General features: G+C 45.4%; 1 protein-coding gene across 1 annotated transcript in view; it reads right to left on the bottom strand.

The window, feature by feature from the left end:
• The window catches only part of btbd11b (BTB (POZ) domain containing 11b), a 111,938-nt gene extending 91,141 nt beyond the window's left edge, over positions 1–20,797 (bottom strand). Inside the window, exon 1 of the mRNA XM_060839714.1 lies at positions 19,891–20,797. Within this exon, the coding sequence (XP_060695697.1) occupies positions 19,891–20,722 (832 nt within the window). The 5' untranslated portion in view covers positions 20,723–20,797. The remainder of the gene's footprint in view (positions 1–19,890) is intronic.
• Between the last annotated feature and the right edge of the window lie 310 nt (positions 20,798–21,107).

Below are 21,107 nucleotides of genomic sequence, written 5' to 3'. Positions count from 1 at the left end.
ACCCCTATAACCCTGCATTCCCCAATGCTAACCCACCTAACCTACACATCCCCTGCCTCTATCATCCTATGAGAATATTATCAACGGGCAGTGGACCAGATAGTGTTCTTATTGTAACGTTAACTAACACAAGCACAGTGACACACACAGTGAAAGCAAGTTTTATAGCCCATCTGTGGTATTATTGACACAGCTTAACTTCACTCAGTACTGAGGGAGTGTCCTACACACAGCACCAATGGAATTATTGGAGTTTTAAAGATGATATTACACAGGATCTCAAAGATTAAGTTGTCAAAGCAGGTAAGAATTCTCAAAGTCCTATTCTTCAGACACTATCCTGTGATATTGTAGAGGTGTAAGTCAGCACATTGAACAGTAGGTTATCAGGTTTTATTGCAGAAACATGCTCATGCTTTTATTTTCCCCTTTAACCCAAGGCGTTAAAACAAATCCCATCTCAGTACATGCAGGAAGATACAGTCTCTCATTGCAATAATTAGTTTCTTGGATGGGTTGAGACTGCCCTGCATTACCTCTTTGACAGAGACAAAGACAGAGACAGCAAAAGAGTCAGTCTCCAACAAACCAGGCAGCCATCTCTGACTTTAAGTATAGACATTAAATTCAGGACCACTCTGTCCCCCGAGGTGGCCACCCTGATTCCAGAACAGGGAGAGCTGGTTGGGCATGAATTGATTGCCTTGCATTCTGCATTAAAACAGTAGCAACAACATCAACGTTCCTTTGGCTGTAACGCCAGTTCGAGTCAGGCCTGAGATCTTTAAAAAAGGTGTGACTGAACACAAGCTTTCCTTCCCTGGATGCTGGAGCAGTAATTGTTAAGTCTGAAATTACTCTGTCTAAATGACCCACTCCTCATCTGGAGATTGTTCCTTTACCAGAGTAGACAACTTCTCAGCATCTAACAATCTTCTACCTTTCAATGAGATAACTTTCCATTCTTTTAAACTTTGGAGATTTACTCACTCATAAAACCACCTTCTCATCCGAAGGACTGACTTTACTGTACTGCCCCCATATCTTTGCTTCAATATGGAGACCAGAATTACACTGACCACTCCAGACACAATCGCACCAAACCCTGTATAATCATGACTTTTTTTTCATTCCTAAACTCCATAACAGAACTTTTATTCATTCACAGGATGAAGGCATTGATGGCTGGGCTAGCATTTATTGCCCATCCCTAGTTGTCCAGAGGACAGTTAAGAGTCAACCACATTGCTGTGGGTCTGGAGTCACATGTAGGCCAGATCAGATAAGGAAGGTGGTTTCCTTACCTAAAGGTCATTAATGGAACAGATGGGTTTTTCCGATAATCAACAACGGTTCATGGTCATGAGACTCTTAATTCCAGATTTTTATTGTATTCAAGTTCCAAAGTCTGCTTTGGTGGCATTTGAACCTGGGTCTCTGGGGTAACAGTCCGGCAATAATACCACAAGGTTGTCACCATTCCTGAAACAGCTATGAGGCTGGAGGGGACTCCTGATGCTCTCAGCAACATCTCAAGAGTGTATAGTCACGGTCTCAGTCACATCTTCAGCTGCATTGTGACGATATAGGAGATCATCTGACTAATCGAGTCACAAAACACAAACAAGAGGCAAGCTAGCAACAGATAACTTTTTATGCTGTCATCTCTCAACTTTGGGTTTAATAGGGAAATTTCCAGTTGCAAGTAATTGGACACAGAAGGTCTGGTGTCATTGTGCTGGGAGTCTCCAAATGTTATTTTTGCACTTAATAGTAATTGATTTTATGAATCAGTGCCCACAGGATTTATGCATAATCGCTTTGCTGCTTAACAGATTTGAAGTTCCTTTTTGTTATTTTTTTCTTATCTAACCACAGCTAGAGTATCACCTGCAACAGATTCTCCTTCCACTCGTTTCTCTTAGATCACTTCCTAATTTACTTGATGACATGATTTAAGAACAGTATCTGTTTCCACATGTATGCTGATGGTAACCAGTCAAACTTCTTCATCCTTGTCAATATCTCCATCAACTCTAAATGGTCACCCTGCTTACCTGCTACCTAGTGCTAGGTATCATCGCGTTTTTTGCTAAGTAAATATCAGAAAGACCAATGGCATTGTCTGAGCTCATCTACTTCACACCTGGCCAGCCTCATTTTCCTCCCTTGGTAAACACATTCAGGCAAACCTCTGCTGTCCATGTCTTTTTTGGACCAGGATCTACACTACTCTGACCCACATACCATCCATCAGCATTCCTTTATTGTTCCCTGACTAAAATCCCAGAACTCCTTCCCTAGATATCCCTACAAACTGATTTCAGATTGTTCTATGGGGGAAAAAAAAATCAAATAAAATGGGCCTATATCGTTTAGTTTTACAAGAACGAAAAATCGCCTCAATTAAAGAGATCCGTTTGAAGGGGCCTGACAGCATACGTTCTGAGAGACATTGTAACCTGGCTGGAAAGACTAGAACTTGGGATCATAGCCTGAGGATAAAGTAATAGCCACTCTAGTAAAAGAGGAAAAGAAATAGCTTACGCAAGGATGGCAAATTTTTGGAATGCTCTGCCCCAGGAAGGTGCCAAAGTCCAGTCGATGAGTTTATTGGAGGTAGAGATTGAGAAACATTTGGGCTTTACATGAATCAAGGGATGAGAGTGTGTGGCAGGAAGGTAGACTTGATGTAAACAGACAGTCAGTGGTGGTTTTAAATGAACCCTTCATGACCTGTCCATCTTCCTTCCCCACCTATCCATTTCATTCTCCTCTCCAACCTAACACCATTATCCCCACCTCCATCTAATTATCGCACTCAGCTACCTTACCCCCCAGCCCCACCCCCACCCCCCCTCCCCCCCCTGCCATTTATCTCACCACCCCCTCAGTTCACAAGCCTCATTCCTGATGAAGGCAGTTTGCCCAAAACATCTATTCTCCTGCTCCTCAGATGCTGCCTGACCTGCTGTGCTTTTCCCAGCACCACACAACTCTGATCTCCAGCATCTGCAGTCCTCACTTTCAGACTGAAAGTTTGACCTACCCTTTATTCAACGTTTTTAAACTCGTAAAGCAACTGCCATACCTCAGAATTATCGTCTAGAGTAAGCGCATGATATATTAGCAACAGATGGAGGACGTTTGGCTGTTTAAACAATTGACTGAGTAGTACAGATAAAAAAAGCAGGAAACTGAAAACTACTGGAAATTTGAAGGAACTGAAAGTTTGGGAAATACCCTGAACATCTGACAGTATGGTACTTGAGAAAAGAAAGTAACTAAAATGTCTCATGATGCTCCAAGTGTGGTCTCACTGATAACCTATAAGCATTGTGCAGGGTGAGAAATGAAAAATCATTTTCAATGGAATACTGAACTGGGAGTTGAATGGGGATTGTTGACAACACAAATGATGAATTCTGTACAAGATACAACACTGAGGACAGAGTTCTGAAGAGAAGTAAAATTAGTCGAGTCCTATGAAAGCGACTCCAGTCAATGTGGTGGTCTCAGAAACATCCTGTGAAACAGCCAACAATGGCCCTTAATTCTATCAAAGTGGCAGTTATTGAAGCTTTTTTTTGGGAGAGTAAGTTGGGAGCAGGTGGCAATCTCGGAGCCAGAGAACACAGCATGTATGTTGTGCTGAGCATTTATCTTAATCCAAGATCAACCTAAACTACACATCCCTCAATTTACTGCCATCCATGTGCTTGTCCAGCAGTCACTTAAATGTCCCTAATGTCTGACTCTACCACCACTACTGACAGTGCATTTCATGCACCCACCACTCTCTGTGTAAAGAACCTACCTCTGACATCTCCCCATACCTTCCTCCAATCATAAAATTATGACTCCTCGTGACAGCTATTTCTGCCCTGGGGAAAAGGGTCTCTGGCTATCTACTCTATCTATGCCTCATTCCCCTGTACACCTCTACCAAGTCACCTCTCTTCCTTCTTCTCTCCAATGGGAAAAGCCCTAGTTCACTCAAACTCTAAGACATGCCCTCCAATCCCGACAGGGAGACAATGGCTTAGATGGTATTACTGGACAGTTAAACCACAGCAGATGGTGGAATTTGAATTCAATAAATATCTGCAATTAAGAATCTAATGGACAGCTATGAATCAATTACCAATGGTCAGAAAAACCCATCTGGTTCACGAACACCCTTTAGGGAAGCAAGTCTACCATCTTTACCAGGTCTGGCCTACATGGGACTTCAGACCCACAAAGTGGCTGACTCTCAAGCCCCTCTGAGCAATAAGGGATGGACAGTTAACGCTGCCTAGCCAGCGAGGCCCTCATCCTGTTAAAGAAAGAAAATCCGAGTAAATCTCCTCTACACCCTCTCTTCAGCATCTACAGTACATCCTTCCTATAAAAAACTCACTGTAAATTGCTCAACAAACAAACGAGTCTGAAGCAGCAATACACCATTCTGCCCCTCTAGCCTATTTTTCCATTCCATATAATCGTGGTAGGTCTGATCACAATCTCAGCTCCCCATTCCTGCCTATTGCTGAAATCAGACTCCTTGTTTAATCAGGAATTGATCAGTCTCTGCCCTGAACCATCTGCAATAATGTAGACCCTTCCCCCAAGGACAGAATTCCAACACTATGCAGACCCTTGAAGTGTTTCTTCTCACCTGCCCTTAATGGGAGACCCTTTATTTTTAAGCTGTGGCCCTTGTTCTAGTCTTCCCTACAAAGGGACACCTCAGGATTGTCTACCTCAATAAAATTCACTCATTCTCATTCAGCAAAACTCCAACAGATACAGACCCAATCTGATCCCAGACTCTTGAATTCACTAATCATTGCCACGGGTCCTTGTTAGACAAGCAGGAGGCTGGAAGAACACAGCATGCCAGGCAGCATCAGGAGGTGGAGAAGTCGACGCTTTGGGTGTAACCCTTCTTCAGAGCTAAGGGTGGATGCAGGTAATCAGGAATGGCCCTTATTTCAAGAGGATTGGAGTATAACAGTTAGGGAAGTCTTACTACAACCAAACAAGGTGCTGGTGAGACCACATCTGCAGTATAGAGAGCAGTTCAAGTCCCTTTATGTAAAAGGGAGATATCATGTCATTGGTGGCAGTTCACAGAAGGTTCAATAGGACAATCTACAGCATGAAGATATTGTCTTACAAGCAAAGGCTAAACAGGTTGGGGCTCTACTCACCAGAGTTTAGAAGGAGATGTGGTCTCATTGAAAATGTAGGATTTTTAAATCGGGCTTGACAGCATTAATGCAGAGAGGATCTTTTTCCCTTATGGGAGAGTATAGGTTCAGAGGGCATAATCTCAGAATAAAGGGTTACCAATTTAAAATGGAGGGGAGGAGGAATTGTTCCCGAGGATTGAGTGTTTTTTAAACTTTTTGTCACAGAGCTGCAGGGGCAGGGTCCTTGCTCATGATTAGATTCCCTACAGTGTGGAACAGGCCCTTCAGCCCAACCAGTCCACACCGACCCTCTGAACAGTAACCCACCCAGACCCATTTCCCTCTGACTAATGCACCTAGCATTATGGGCAATTTAGCATGGCCAATCCGCCTGACCTGCACATCTTTGGATTAGATTAGATTACTTACAGTGTGGAAACAGGCCCTTCGGCCCAACAAGTCCACACCGACCCGCTGAAGCGCAATCCACCCATTCCCCTACATTTACCTCTTACCTAACACTAGGGGCAATTTAGCATGGCTAATCCGCCTGACCTGCACAGCTTTGGATTGTGGGAGGAAACTGGAGCACCCCGAGGAAACCCACGCAGACACGGGGAGAACGTGCAAACTCCACACAGTCAGTCGCCTGAGGCGGGAATTGAACCTGGGTCTCTGGCGCAGTGAGGCAGCAGTGCTAACCACTGTGCCACCCATGACTGTGGGAGGAAACCAGAGCACCCAGACACAGGGAGAACATGCAAACTCCACAACAGTCAGTCACCAAAGGCTGGAATCGATCCTGGGACGCTGGTGCTGTGAGGCAGCAATGCTAACGATTGAGCCACCGTGCCGCCATGTTTAAGATGGAGATAGACAGACAGTTTTTTGATCAGTCATGGAAATCAAAGGTTACACGGGAAAATGGAAATGGAAGAATTTTGGATCAAGCAAGTTCGCATTGAAGGGCAGACTAGGCTCAAAGGGCTGAATGGCCTATGCCTGTTCCTATTTCTTATGGTGTTATCTGTTGTGAGTAGGTTCCTTCAGCCCAAAGTGGATGGGAACATTCATCTTTCTGGTCTAACTAGAAGAGTATTTTGTGTAAATAATATGAATTTATGACATTGCCACAACTATTTACAGGTTATATTAATATGACAAATATCATTGGAGAGATTGTAGGGAGCAGACCAGACCCAGGTCTACTTCCACAGGCTCCTTCTTTACTTGGACTATGTCGCCCATGATCAGTCGGTGGTTTTTACTGCCAGTAACCCTTTTGGGACCATCTACAACAGTCTCAGGCTTCAACTTTAACCTGATCTTCTAGTATTGGCTACCGCTGAGGTGTGGGTTCCAAGGACATTGGCTGCCCTTCAGTGCTCAACCATTTGTGAAATCTTAAAAAAAACGCAAAAATCAAAATCAATAGAATCTCTGCAGAAGCACACAGAGTATAAGCCTATTTAAACAGAGGTTCATCTGAAACTATGAATGGAACATACAACACTGCAACATCAGTCATGTCTTCACCCCTTCAGTCATTGGAAAATTACAGCCTCTTATCTCAGTGAGCTTTCAGACTTCAACAGCATAAGTGGAATGGAAAGTATTTCCTGCGCCGTTTAAATTTGGAACATGTCAAGCTGCAATTCACCTATTCACTATTTGCTTAACATTAGGATGTGGTAAGTGTTGTTACAGGAACAAAACAAAACTGTATTTCTCCAAAAGCTGCACTGCCAACCAGTTTAACAGGCACAGTTTGCAGAGGGAAGACGCTCTCAAGCTTGGTCTGTGAAAACTTTGGAGGAGATGATTGCGTTTTGGTACCAATTACCAGCTGGACAGAATTACCTCTGTTACGGGAATGCACAGGCCTTCCCACTTGGGAGGCTCCATTCTCGTGAACTGCATATTTATTCACAAAGAAAGAACATAACATGATTTTACAGAAATCTTATGCAGTGATTTCACCGGTGCTTCTTTATTGCACCCTTTTGAAGTCTACAAACTGTGTACATTTACAGTACAGCAAAGATCCTGGGTCAGCTCTCTCGGGTTTTAGCTTTTTGCTGCATTTACAGATCTATTTATACACAATGCAATCTATGCCAGCAACTTCTGGGGACTTAGTGTTGACACCAGTCCCTAGCTTTCCAACCTGAATTTAATATAGTTAACCAAACTGGTTTTCTTTCCATCTTCCTGTACGCCAGAAAAACTGAATAGGGATGAGCCAGTTCTGCTGCAGCTTTTTCTCCTTTCCCTTCACAGTAAGTGCTTTCCAATCACAGTAAGTATGCCTTGGAGCCAGGATAGGGCAAGTGTTTGTATATTAAAATCACTGATGCAGGAAAGCTAGTTGAAGTGGGAGATTCAGAAGAGGAAAGGTCCACTTCTGAATTAGGTCGTCACTTCACATAGTGACACAAAGTGACAGAGAGACACACACACACACACACACACTAATCTGCAACCTCGTCAGCACTGCCTGAAATGTTAATTGATGATACCAATCAGCTGGACATACGCATGAAAGAGAACACGTTTCAAACGTCACTGGCAACAGCAGAAAAAATGTTGCATCTGCATAAAACGCAGGCTGCTTGAACAGAGATACTGAGTCTGCAACATTGTTAGAGAAAGGTCACAAGACCACAAATTGTTTAATGCCTCAGAACTTGCCACAGGAACCGATGCCCTCTTTCTCCAAAACCCCTCTCAGAGTCAGAGACGTACAGCACAGAAACTGATCCTTCAGTCTAATTCGTCCATGCCAACCAGATATACTAACCTAATATAGTCCCATTTGCCAGCACTTTTCCCATATCTCTCTCTAAACCCTTCCTATTCATATACCTATCCAGATGCCTTTTAAATGTTGCAATTGTACCAGCCTCCACCACTTCCTCTGGCAGCTCATTCCATACACGTACCACCCTCTGCTTGAAAAAGCTGCTCTTTAGTCTCTTCTATAATCTTCCCCCTCTAGTTCTGGATTCCCCCACCCCCAGGAAAAGATTTGTCTATTTACCCTACCCATGCCCCTCATGGTTTTATAAACCTCGATAAGGTCATCCCTCAGCATCCAATGCTCCAGAGAAAATAGCCCTGGCAAACTTCCTGTAGCTCAAACCCTCCAACCCTTTCAAGTTTCACAACATCTTTCCGATAAGAGGGAGGCCAGAACTGCACGCAATATTCCAAAAAGTGGCCTAACCAATGTCCTGTACAGACGCAACATGACCTCCCAACTCCTATACTCAAACCAATAAAGGAAAGCATACCAAATACCTCCTTCACTATCCCATTTACCTGTGATTCCACTTTCAAGGGACAATGAACCTGCGATCTAAGGTTTCTTTGTTCAGCAACACTCCCCAGGACCTTCCCATTAAGCGTATAAGTCCTGCTCGGATTTGCCTTTCCAAATGCAGCACCTCACATTTATCTAAAAATTAAACTCCATCTGATATTGGAGAGTTGAAACCAGCTAAAAGGCCTCATCACTAAAAATCAAGTGTTATTAAAAGGACAAGTCTAAACCTACACTACTGCCTCCAGGTAAAGAGAGTTCAACCAGCCATAACTAACCCAAGGAATAAACTCCAATGCCATCAGCTTGTGTAGTGTGGGGCTTCGGCTGCAGACCAGCATTTGGAACAATGCATGAATAAGTCTTCTTTAGCCAAATAACAATGCAGAGTTTTATATTTCTTTTGCAGGTTTAAAAGGTTACCAAAGAACTTTTCCACAAGGATAATTGCACATTGTAAACCTTTTATGTGTTATTGCATTGTTGCTGGAGTGCTTTTATTTGCAATTAATTGCTTTTGTATTAGTTAATCTAAGGAACTGGGTTGATTTGTTTCTGATAGGTTTAGATTGTATGCAGCCCAGTATCTACAATGTCACTACTCATGCAATTTGAAATTTTGTGGTGGCCAGTGGAGGAGTGGAACAAGGAATCAGTTCACCCTTCTCATGGAGTCGTAACATTAGCAAGCTCTAAATCTTGTACAAAACCTAAACTTGTTGCAGCTCCCGGTCTGAGAAGAGGCACAGGACTCCTTAACCAATATCAACATGACTGAATGTGGTAGAATTCATTAATTTTTTAATGCTCAAAGTGGGTCACATATGGCATAAAACTAGAGTTATATTCAAAAAATATAAATCAGGATCGTCTTTAAAGATTGGATCATACCCCTGGTTCTGACATAATTAGTTTTCTGACAATGTTAAAAACTGACAGAGACAAGATCATTTAGAGACTAAATCATATGGTTGATCAGCTTCCAATGTAGATTCTAAAGATTACCTTTCTTGACAACCAATTAAACTTAAAACTACATTCAATCCAGACAAAATATTTTCTTCGATATATAATGCTGTGGAGCGTATGTGTAAATAAATGCAAGTACATTGCAAAGCTACAAGTTGCAAGAATGGGACCTCCCACACAGAAAAATTTCTATCTGCTCATCTGTAACAGAGTTAAACTTGCCAAAATGACAAACATACCAAATCATAACCACCTCCTTGGAAGTTCCAGTTTTTTTTTATTTTTGTGCTCCAGCCCTAGGGGGAGACTTGAACTTGTAGCCTTGTGACTCAGGTGGTGAGTGTGCAAGAAATTGAGTCAGATCTCACATTATATACACGTCAAAAAAAAGACAAGTCAAAATATTATCTGGGCCACCCAAACTGTTCTAAAAACACGCAATGCCTTGTGCAAGACAATCTAGACACTTCCTACCTATCAGGAACAGTGTCATCTCCTGGGACAAGGCAGGACATTGAACAAAATCTCAGTCACCTAGAAGAGGAATGCAAAAACCCAGTAAAATTCCTCTTCAAACCCCTCATGTGATTAGTCTGCTGGAGTCAACTCATTTTGGGTTTGATTAACATGAGGTGGTATCTACCTTTTGTTGTCCCACTTTTGAATAATACATTTAGCTGAACACGCTGTAACATTAATAACAGTGCTTCAGAAATCTCGGTGTAAACAGATCAGTACTCAGGTTCTTTTTAAATCTAAGACTTATATCAATACTATAATAACAATCACATGGCTATAAGAGCCAACGACCCGAAACGTTGGCAGTTTCTCCAAAGCTACTGACTTGCCAAATAATTTCTGTAATATTTGAAATAAATTTTTCAAATATTGTTAACTACATGTCTGAGATTTGTGTTCAGATTTTTTTTTCCAGAGTGAGAGAATATGGATCCTTAGTAGCAGCAAAACTACATTTAAATATCCAACAATGAAACATATCAACAGACAGACTCCTGTATCTGTCTTTATACCCACGCTGTAAATTCGTTCTCCCATTTTGACAAAGTCCCTCGTATAGAATTTAAAAAGAATTGTGCAGCTTAGTGGCCAGAGAGAAACTTGGATACCTCAAGCTGTTACACAGTTAAGGCCAGTTGGAGAACCAGCTAGAACTAATCCTCATTCACAAAAATATTTTTATTTACATAGTCACTGAAGCCGTTTGGTTCTGTGCAGCAACAAAATGAAGGAAACAAACAAACAAACATTGGAGTTTGATTATTCAGCAAACAAGCCCAAGGCATTTCTTATTTGTTCAAGACTGTATTTAAATACATGCTAGGAGGGTCTGATAACTGTATGGACCCCCATTTAACTTCAGCAGGAAGATCTCAGACTGTGCCCCTTCACATCTTTTTTTAAATTTCAAAACTTTATTTATAAAATAATTTGATGGTCTGTACAGTTGGTCATGCCATACATACGTAAACATTTACATACAGAGATCAGAATTTATCATTTGTATATACAGGTCTGTATGTTTATCAGTCATATGTCCATATATTTAGCTGAGGCATCAGCGGGGCCCAAATGACTGTGTGGGTCCCCTGTTCTTCTTGGGCAGGCAGATGTTACACGGTGGTCTTTCCCCACCGCACCTTGGCGGCAGCTGCCCAAGCTTCAGCATGTCCCTTAACACATAGTCCTGGACCTTGGAATGTGCCAGTCTGCAACACTCAGTCGGGGTCAACTCCTTCAGCTGGAAGATCAACAGGTTTCGGACCACCCAGAGAGCGTCCCTCACCGAGTTGTTGACCCTCCAGGCATAGTTGATGTTCGTCTCAGTGTACGTCCCGGGGAACAGACTGTAGATCATGGAGTACCGCGTCACGGCGCTGCTCGGGACAAACCTCGACAAACACCACTGCATTTCTCTCCAGACTTCTGCGTAGGCACATTCCAGAAGGAGGTGTGTGACAGTCTCGTCCCCCCGCAGCCACTTCGAGGACAGTGTGCAGTGCGGCTGAGAGACCAGGTGTGCATAAAGGATCTCACAGGCAGAGCCCTTCTCACCACCAGCCAAGCCATGTCTAGGTGCTTATTGGAAAGTTCTGACGATGAGGCATTCTGCCCATAAGCCAACACAAACACATAGCTCAGTCCACTGGTCACTAATCAGGGGCACAAATCGTCATGTCTTACCCTGAAGGAACACACTCAAAGTCAGTTTTAGTTTTAACAAAGATTAAGAAAGTTTTTATTAAAACTGTTGTTGGGTGCACTTCAAATCAGTTTCTTTTCTGAGTACTGTACATTATCCAACATTAACCCATTTCCGGACAGGAGCCCTGGCTGATTTCCTCTCCGAACCAATGACACGATCCCAAACAGCATGTACAAACCTTCCTCTCTAATCCAAATCACCTCACCAACTAATAACAATAAACAAACTGACGATGGGTGCAGCATGTTGTACGCGCGGGAAGGACACAGCGCATGTCTCCTGAAAGCCTGGATTTAGAAAGTTCTAACATATCCTCATCCATCAACGCTGTAACATTCTCCGAGTATTCAAATAAATAGTGGGCACAAACGGCCTTTGACAAACTGCTCAGCTGCCTGGGTCTCGCAGGGGTGCAGTTACAATCAGCGCCTGTTAGCTCAGTCTAAATGGGCCTTTACAAATGCCCTCAAATGGGTTGATTTTACACCAACTCATGGTGTAAAAATAAAAGGAGGAAGATGTCTCCGCAACAGATCTGAGGGCCACTCCCAGCTCTTGTGGAGTGCCAGGTACACACCTAAACTCTCCCTGCCCGGGAGGATACAGAGCACATGTACGGACATCACTTTCTCTTGGGGACAGCGACACAGAAAGAGAGAGAGAGAGAGAGACAGACACTGAAGTCTGGATATTTGCAGTATGAGGGTTTGAGGAGCGCAGTATCTCCCAGCAACACACTTTACACAGTTGTGAACTGGATTGCAATGCCCAGTGACACTAGCTTGATAAAAAACAAACCAACACAGCCGCTGTAATCTAAACTAGACACTCACTTTCTAAACCAAACAAACAGATGAGCTGCACAATGCTAATCTGATGGCCAGCTAGGAATACGCTCCGAGAGTTTTAGACTACTCAACATCACCAGCCCTACTCTGACAGAACATTAAGAATTCCCTAATCTTTCTAATCAGATTGCAACAATGTAACCGAGAATCTAGAAACTCTCAGGAGCTGCTGGAAATAAAAGGGTAATAGGGCTCCAGTCCCCCCTCATTCTCAGAGAACAGCCTCAGGGCAGGGACCGGTATATAATTACCAGTTGTTATACTACAGATCTCACATTTCGCAATAGCCTTCGACTGGGAAGGGCTTGTCTAATAACAAATGATGCTGCTGTCAGACTGCAACAGGTGATCTTTTCCTGGTAATATTGATTAGGTGTCAGCTTGGCTCAGTTGGCAACACTCTCCGCTCACTCTGGAGATTACTGAAGAAATAGGAAGTAGGAGGCAGTTCAGTCTCAAGCTTACTCTGCCCTTCAATGAGATCATTGGCTGATCTTCAACACTGTTGTCCTAAACCCTTTAATGTTTAAAAACTAGAGAAATCTATTAAATTCTCTATCAAATATACTCAGTGGCCGAGTCTCCACAGTTGTCCAGGGTAGAGAATTCCAAAGATCCATCACCTTCAAAGAAGGCATTCCTCCTCAGCTCAATCTAAAATGGTCTACCCCTAACTCAGACAGCTCCCTGGTCCTAGGTACCCCAAGCCACAGGGGTGTGAGAAACAAGGTTAATGCCTTGCTCTCAAAACTGTTACATTAAAATTTAAAGTATGCTCCTGGATTAATCAATCACAGGATATGAGTGCTGCTGGGTAAGCCAGCATTTGTCCCTCATCCTGAATTGGTCTGGGAAAGATGGCAGTGAACTGCTGCTTTGATCGCTACAGTCCATGGGGTGTAGGAGACTCAGTGGTGTTGGGGAAAAAGCATTCCTGGATTTTGACCGAATACACTGCAGGAACAGTGATATGTTTCCAAATTGAAGCAGGATTGGTGGGATTTTTAACCAAAGGTGTGTTACATCGCTGGAGACAACATTTCTGAAAGAGGTTCTAAACATTCAGTCAGACTACAGATAGAAGTTCACAAACTGTGCATTGAGAATTTTGAGTGCATTGCACAAAACTTGCGAAACCCAAGACATCTGAGGGATGAAATCCCATAACTGGGAAGTACTTGCTGAACAATTCCGTTTGCACTCATAACTACGATTGCAACAAATTGAAAATCAGTTGAGTTTATAATGTGGCTCACTTACGCATGCTAGAAGTTACAAGTTTGTATCCAAGCAGCTTGGAAGCCTATCACTTCCTGGTGCTTTCTCCATGGTAACACCTTGGCCAGTTGGGATTGATCTGCCAAATAATCAGCACTCTCTCCTTAAGTATAAGAAGTGTTGGGATTATTTGAAATTTAGTATTGACATATTTATCCCCTTAAGTGCAAGGGGGAAACCTTTGACAACATGTCTGTCTGTTCTTCTGTATACAAAAGAATGTCTCTCTCAGTTCCTCTATCATTTGGACCCTTTCTACAAAGTTAGAGATTGGTCTGTCACAACTGCAGGATATACCCTTTAACCAGGCAGTTGAAGCACCCTCTGTGGTATCATTACTAGAAATACCACAGGTAGCTGCCCACATCTAACAATTAGGATCGTCCATGACGCTCAGCAACTTAAACAATACAGAACCATTAAAATGCCTTCTTTCTCAAATGCTTCTGTATTTTTACAAGCCAAGTGAGGCAGTGTGGCAGTAAGTTAAGTATTGGAGTGGGTGTGACTGTGTTAGCAAGTCAGTAAGCTAAGCACCAAAGCTATATTGAAACCAGCAGTACTCACACATGCCCATGAGTGGAGAGGGCACTGGAGCTCCCATTCCAGGTGCACAATAAGGTCAGTGCCAATTTACTGTACCAGTGCAAGGCAGTGGATACAACATTCGAAAAATACCTTGGGATATTCATTGACAGAGTGAGAGAGAGGGAAGGAGAGATACCAATCATAGTGCTAATTATTGCATATTATGAAAAGTGGGATATTCAAATCTTTGTATCTATTATGGTAAACATGAACTGCTGAAATACCAATAACTCCATGGAGGGGACCATAGCCACTGAGAGACATAATGCCACTCAAAGTTCTCACTGACGGTGACAAGGCCACTTTAATTATTAAAGTCAGTAACATTTGCTGTTGAGGGGTTAAGACGCACTTGTTAAATTATTAATGGACAAACAGTTTCTATGCATGAAATAATGCTCATGTGTAGCAGTGTTTGGGGAATCCAAGCAGCTGGACACCTGCCCAGTGCTTGGCCCTGTCCTGATGCCAGCAGATGCTGCCAGTCTGCATTCAGACTCTGTCACTTACTAGAGTTACTGTTTCATCATTCCCCAAAATCTCAAAGTGTTTGAATTACCTTCACATCTGTATTTCATAGACCTAAAGTATGTGAAATAAAGACGCAATTCCATATGACCATATTGATATCTTAAATATGCAACTGCTTATGTAACCTTCCTGCTTGGAATTGAAACAGAACTTACAATAGGAGCCTTGAGACTGCAACCTGATCCATGGACAGGAGTCCATGCTGGAGACAGATAGTCTCCCTGCTACAAGACTCCTGGCAAAGAGTGAACAAATTGGGCTTCCGCATTTCTCCAGCCTAACCTCAAAACAAAAATCAATCCTCAGATTTATGGAAAAGACTGGAATTAGGGACAGAGGTTAACAATTAGGGGTCACCCATTTAAAACTAAAGGAGTTGCCATGGGCACCCGCATGGGCCCCAGCTATGCCTGTCTCTTCGTAGGATATGTGGAACAGTCCATTTTCCGCAACTACACTGGCACCACACCCCACCTTTTCCTCCGCTACATCGATGACTGTATCGGCGCTGCCTCGTGCTCCCACGAGGAGGTTGAACAGTTCATCAACTTTACCAACACCTTCCATCCCGACCTCAAATTCACCTGGACTGTCTCAGACTCCTCCCTCCCCTTCCTAGACCTTTCCATTTCTATCTCGGGCGACCAACTCAACACAGACATCTACTATAAACCGACTGACTCCCACAGCTACCTGGACTACACCTCCTCCCACCCTGCCCCCTGCAAAAACTCCATCCCATATTCCCAATTCCTTCGTCTCCGCCGCATCTGCTCCCAGGAGGACCAGTTCCAATACCGTACAGCCCAGATGGCCTCCTTCTTCAAGGACCGCAGATTCTCCCCCAGATGTGATCGATGATGCCCTCCACCGCATCTCCTCCACTTCCCGCTCCTCTGCCCTTGAGCCCTGCCCCTCCAACCGCCACCAAGACAGACCCCACTGGTTCTCACCTACCACCCCACCAACCTCCGTATACAGCGTATCATCCGCCGTCATTTCCGCCACCTCCAAACGGACCCCACCACCAGTGATATATTTCCCTCCCCTCCCCTATCAGTGTTCCGCAAAGACCACTCCCTTCGTGACTCCCTCGTCAGGTCCACACCCCCCACCAACCCAACCTCCACTCCCTGCACCTTCCCCTGCAGCCGCAGGAAATGCAAAACTTGCGCCCACACCTCCTCCCTTACTTCTCTCCAAGGCCCCAAGGGATCCCTCCATATCCGCCACAAATTCACCTGCACCTCCACACACATCATCTATTGCATCCGCTGCACCCGATGTGGCCTCCTCTATATTGGGGAGACAGGCCGCCTGCTTGCGGAACGCTTCAGGGAACACCTCTGGGACGCCCGGACCAACCAACCCAACTACCCCGTGGCTCAACACTTTAACTCTCCCTCCCACTCCACCGAAGACATACAGATCCTTGGACTCCTCCATCGGCAGAACATAACAACACGACGGTTGGAGGAAGAGCGCCTCATCTTCCGCCTGGGAACCCTCCAGCCACAAGGGATGAACTCAGATTTCTCCAGTTTCCTCATTTCCCCTCCCCCCACCTTGTCTCAGTCGATTCCCTTGAACTCAGCACTGCCCTCCTAACCTGCAATCCTCTTCCTGACCTCTCCGCCCCCACCCCACTCCAGCCTATCACCCTCACCTTGACCTCCTTCCACCTATCACATCTCCATCGCCCCTCCCCCAAGTCCCTCCTCCCTACCTTTTATCTTAGCCTGCCTAGCACCCTCTCCTCATTCCTGATGAAGGGCTCTGGCCCGAAACGTCGAATTTCCTGTTCCTTGGATGCTGCCTAACCTGCTGTGCTTTAACCAGCAGCACATTTTCAGCTCACCCATTTAAAACCAATGCAAGAAGAAATGCTTTATTTCTTAAGACAGACTGGAGATGTCAGTCAGCACTGATGATTTGAGTTCACAATCAGACCAGCTATGGACTTACCCGAATTTCAGAATAGGCCTGAGGGGCTGAATGGCTTACTCCTGCTCCTAATTCATTGATTCACACATTTTATTTTAATAAAGTAACTCAAAAAATGTGATAAGCTCTGCAGCAAGAGTGAATTCTCCCCAATTAACATTGGTTATGCTGCAGCTCACCATGTCTGGCTACTAGTTATGATCAAATATTCTGAATGATACCAGTGACTTAGAGATTCTTTTGAAAGCACCTTCTAAACCTGTGAACTTTACTGTCTAAACAGGACAGTAGCAGCAGACCATCGAAACACCGCAACCTCTGAGTTCTCACCCCACCCCCAAGCCACACACTTAGCTTCCAGACTTGGAATTATAAAGCCTCTCCAGTCGCTTCCTGGAACATCCACCTTAATGGCACTGTGGCTATATCTGCATCATGCAGACAGCAGTGGTTCAAGATAGCAGCTCATGACCCGCAACTTTCAAGGGTCAAACAGGCAACAAATGCTAACTTAGCTGGCAACATTCACTTCACAGGAACGCAAAAAAAAACTTCTGCTGTTGAGATGGATACGAATCAAACCACAACACAAAGCGATAGTATCACAATGCCTGGACCACAGCCTGCATAGGTTCAGTAAAGGGACAGTAAACACAGTACATAACACTGCAGTCCCAGCACTGGAGGAAGAAGCCACAGCTCATGGGGTGAGACCAAGTTACTCAAACCACATGTTTTAAAAAACAGAAGTTACATTTGGGTCCCATGAGCTTCAACCTTATCAACAGCAACTTACATTTACTGAGCAGCTTTAACTCAGTAATATGTACAGAGGTACCAGACAGGAGAGTTGTATAGCAAGATTAGACATAGTCAGGTATGTGAAGATAGCGGCAGGGTGGGAAACTCGCTGGAATGAGCGATAAAAGCTAGCCATAGCTAGTGACCATGAAATGATCATTGATTGTTGTTCACAAGTCCTTCAGGGAGGGGAATCTGTTGTGGTTAGTCTGGCCTACTTGTCAGAGATGTACAGCATGGAAACAGATCCTTCGGTCCAACCCGTCCATGCCGACCAGATATCCCAACCCAATCTAGTCCCACCTGCCAGCACTCGATCCATATCCCTCCAAACTATTCCTATTCATATACCCATCGAATGCCTCTTAAAATGTTGCAATTGTACCAGCCTCCAGCACTTCCTCTGGCAGCTCATTCCATACACGTACCACCCTCTGCGTGAAAAAGTTGCCCCTTAGGTCTCTTTTATATCTGTCCCCTCTCACCCTAAACCTATGCCCTCTAGTTCTGGACTCCCCCACCCCAGGGAAAATACTTTGCCTATTTTCCCTATCCATGCCCCTCAATTTTGTAAACCTCTAAGGTCACCCCTCAGCCTCCAAAGCTCCAGGGAAAACAGCCCCAGCCTGTTCAGCCTTTCCCTGTAGCTCAGATCCTCCAACCCTGGCAACATCCTTGTAAATCTTTTCTGAACCCTTTCAAGTTTCACAATATCTTTCCGATAGGAAGGAGACCCGAGTTGCACACAATATTCCAACAGTGGCCAAACCAATGTCCTGTACAGCCGCAACATGGCCTCCCAACTCCTGTACTCAATACTCTGACCAATAAAAGGAAAGCATACCAAACGTCTTCTTCACTATCCTATCTACCTGCAACTCCACTTTCAAGGAGACTATCAACTGCCCTCTGAAGTCATTTCATGAAATAGCCTGGCATCTACAATGCAAAAGCCAGGAGTGTGATGGAATACTCCCTAATTGCCTGGAAGTGTGCTGCTCCACCACCAGAAGTAGTTGACATTATGCAGGACAAGGCAAAAGTGGGTACTGCAGCTGCTGGAGATCAGAGTTAAGATTAGAGTGGTGCTGGAAAAGCACAGCAGCCCAACTGATTAGCATCACATCCACAAGTATTTACTCTCTCCATCACCAATGCTCAATAGCAGCAGTGTACACCATCTATAAGACACATGGTAAAAATTCACATGCTCCTTGGACAGCACCTTCCAAACCCACAAGGTCTCCCACTTGGAAGGAGAAGGGCCGCAGGTACGTGACAGCACCATCACCAACAAGTTACCCTCCAAGCCACCCCCATTCAAAACTTGGAAATATATTGCTGTTTCTTCTTTGCTGGATCAAAATCCCTCCCTAACAACATGGGTGACTGCCTGCGTGGAGTTTGCACATTCCCCCTGTGTCTGCGTGGGTTTCCTCCCACAGTCCACAGATGCCCAGGTCAGGTGAATTGGCTGTGCTAAATTGCCCATAGTGTTAGGTGAATTAGTCAAAGGTAAATGGGTCTGGGTGGGTTACTCTTCAGAGAGTTGGTGTGGACTGCTTGGGCCAAAGGGCCTGTTTCCACACTTGTAGGGAATCTAATCTAAACTCACTATCTCACTACCAAAGATAATTACCTATTGGCAATAAATGGTGGACCAGCCAGAGATGCCCATATTCCAAGCCTTTATTTGGGGGGGGGGATTCAAAGCGTCATAACGTTCTGACAGCACAACTTGTGCCATCCCGCTACAGTATAGCCAACATTTATTATCCGTTTTTAACTGCTCATGAATCGATTAGATCATTGCAGAGAAACCAAACGCCAAGTATTGCTGATGCTGGAAATCCGAAATATAAACAAAAAATACAGGAGCAACTCAGCGATGTGTCGGTCTCAGAATTCTAATCGTTAACTTTGTTCCTTTCTGCTTACAGATACTGTTTTCATTTCAGATATCGGACAAACCCACGTTAACTTGGCTTTTATTTTCTCCGAGATGACCTAGCCAGTTCAAGGGCAGCTAGGGATAAGTAACAAATGTTGGCTTTAAAGTAACACTCCACATTCCACGAACGGATGGAGAGGACGTCAGTGCTGCATTTCAACTGAGGAATTCAATAGAGAGAGAAACACACACACACACACACACAGATCCTAGCTTAGGTAACAGGGGAGATACCCATTTCTCACGGTGGCACTTACCCTGTGCATTCTTGCCACACAGGAGGTGCAGATAAGGTTGGCAGATGCCCCAGAACTCCGGGTCGTTGTTGACAGTTTGCTCGATCGCTTCCAGGGTGATTTTCGAGCTGGCCTCCCCGTTCTGGAGGATCCGCAGCAGCAGCTCCTTCAGCAGACTCTCCATCGCAGCTGTCAGATAGATAGCGGCGTGCTGGTGGATCCGCGGGGCCAGTCCGCTCTCCACCATCCACCTGAAGAAGCTACCGACCGACAGGGTGAGGCCACACCTGGCCGACTTGCCCTGGCCGAAGCCGCGGCAACTGCTCATGTTGTAAAGGGAGAGGGCGGACAGTCCGGCCTCCACGCAGCCCCGGGCCAGCGGCCAGGACAGCACCGCCCGCAGGGCGCTCTGCACCTCGGCCCGGCCGCAGCGGGCGTACCGCAGGCTCAGCCGCTGCGCTTCCCTCGACACCCGCAGGAGCGGCCGGCTGATCAGCCAGGAGAGGCGGCGCAGCGAGTCCCGCGGACACTCGGCCAGCGGCTGCTGCTGGACCGAGCCCAGCACCGCCTGCAGCTGCGGCAGAACCCAGGGCAGCTCCTCGGGCTCGGGCAGCCGACACTCCAGCATGTCGGCCTCCTCGGCCAGAGTCCCGCTCACCGAGCCGCAGCTACTACTGCCAGCGCCCCCGCCGCCGGTGCCCACGCCGCGGGGCTCCGCTCCATGAGTGGCCGGGGAACAGCACAGTGACAGGCTGGTGGAAGAAGAGCGTACCGAGTCTGCAGCGCCCCCGTAACCAGAGTCCCGGCTCGCGTCCTCCAGTGTCCGGCCCCAAGGTTTAACCCGCCCGCCCATCTCTACGCTGCATATTCCAACAGAGTAGCGGCTGGACGCCAGTTACACTGCCTCCAGTCCTGCCCGTCCCGCCTGTCCCCTTCACAGAGTAACCCAGCCCCTCCACAGCCTCCAGCTGATCACCAGCAATCCCGCCCTCTATGCAAATCATCAACCGTCCCCCCCGCCCTCCGATTGGCTGCTTGCCCGCACACCCCGCCCGCTCGCGCATTGTGCCCGCCTATTCAGGCAAATTCTCCGCGCCCGCCACCTTCTGATTGGTAGACGTATCGTGGGGTACGCTCCGCCCCACATGCAAATCAGCGGACGCACCCATTTCCTGATTGGCTGGTGGGTGGCAACCAATGAGAACGTTCTTGGGGTTACCCGGCCCCAAACAGCTGGA

The sequence above is a fragment of the Hemiscyllium ocellatum genome, chromosome 19 (genome assembly GCF_020745735.1).
Source record: "Hemiscyllium ocellatum isolate sHemOce1 chromosome 19, sHemOce1.pat.X.cur, whole genome shotgun sequence".
Taxonomy (NCBI): Eukaryota; Metazoa; Chordata; class Chondrichthyes; order Orectolobiformes; family Hemiscylliidae; genus Hemiscyllium; species Hemiscyllium ocellatum.
Note: the sequence above shows the minus strand (reverse complement) of the source record. Positions and strands in the feature narration are given on the sequence as shown.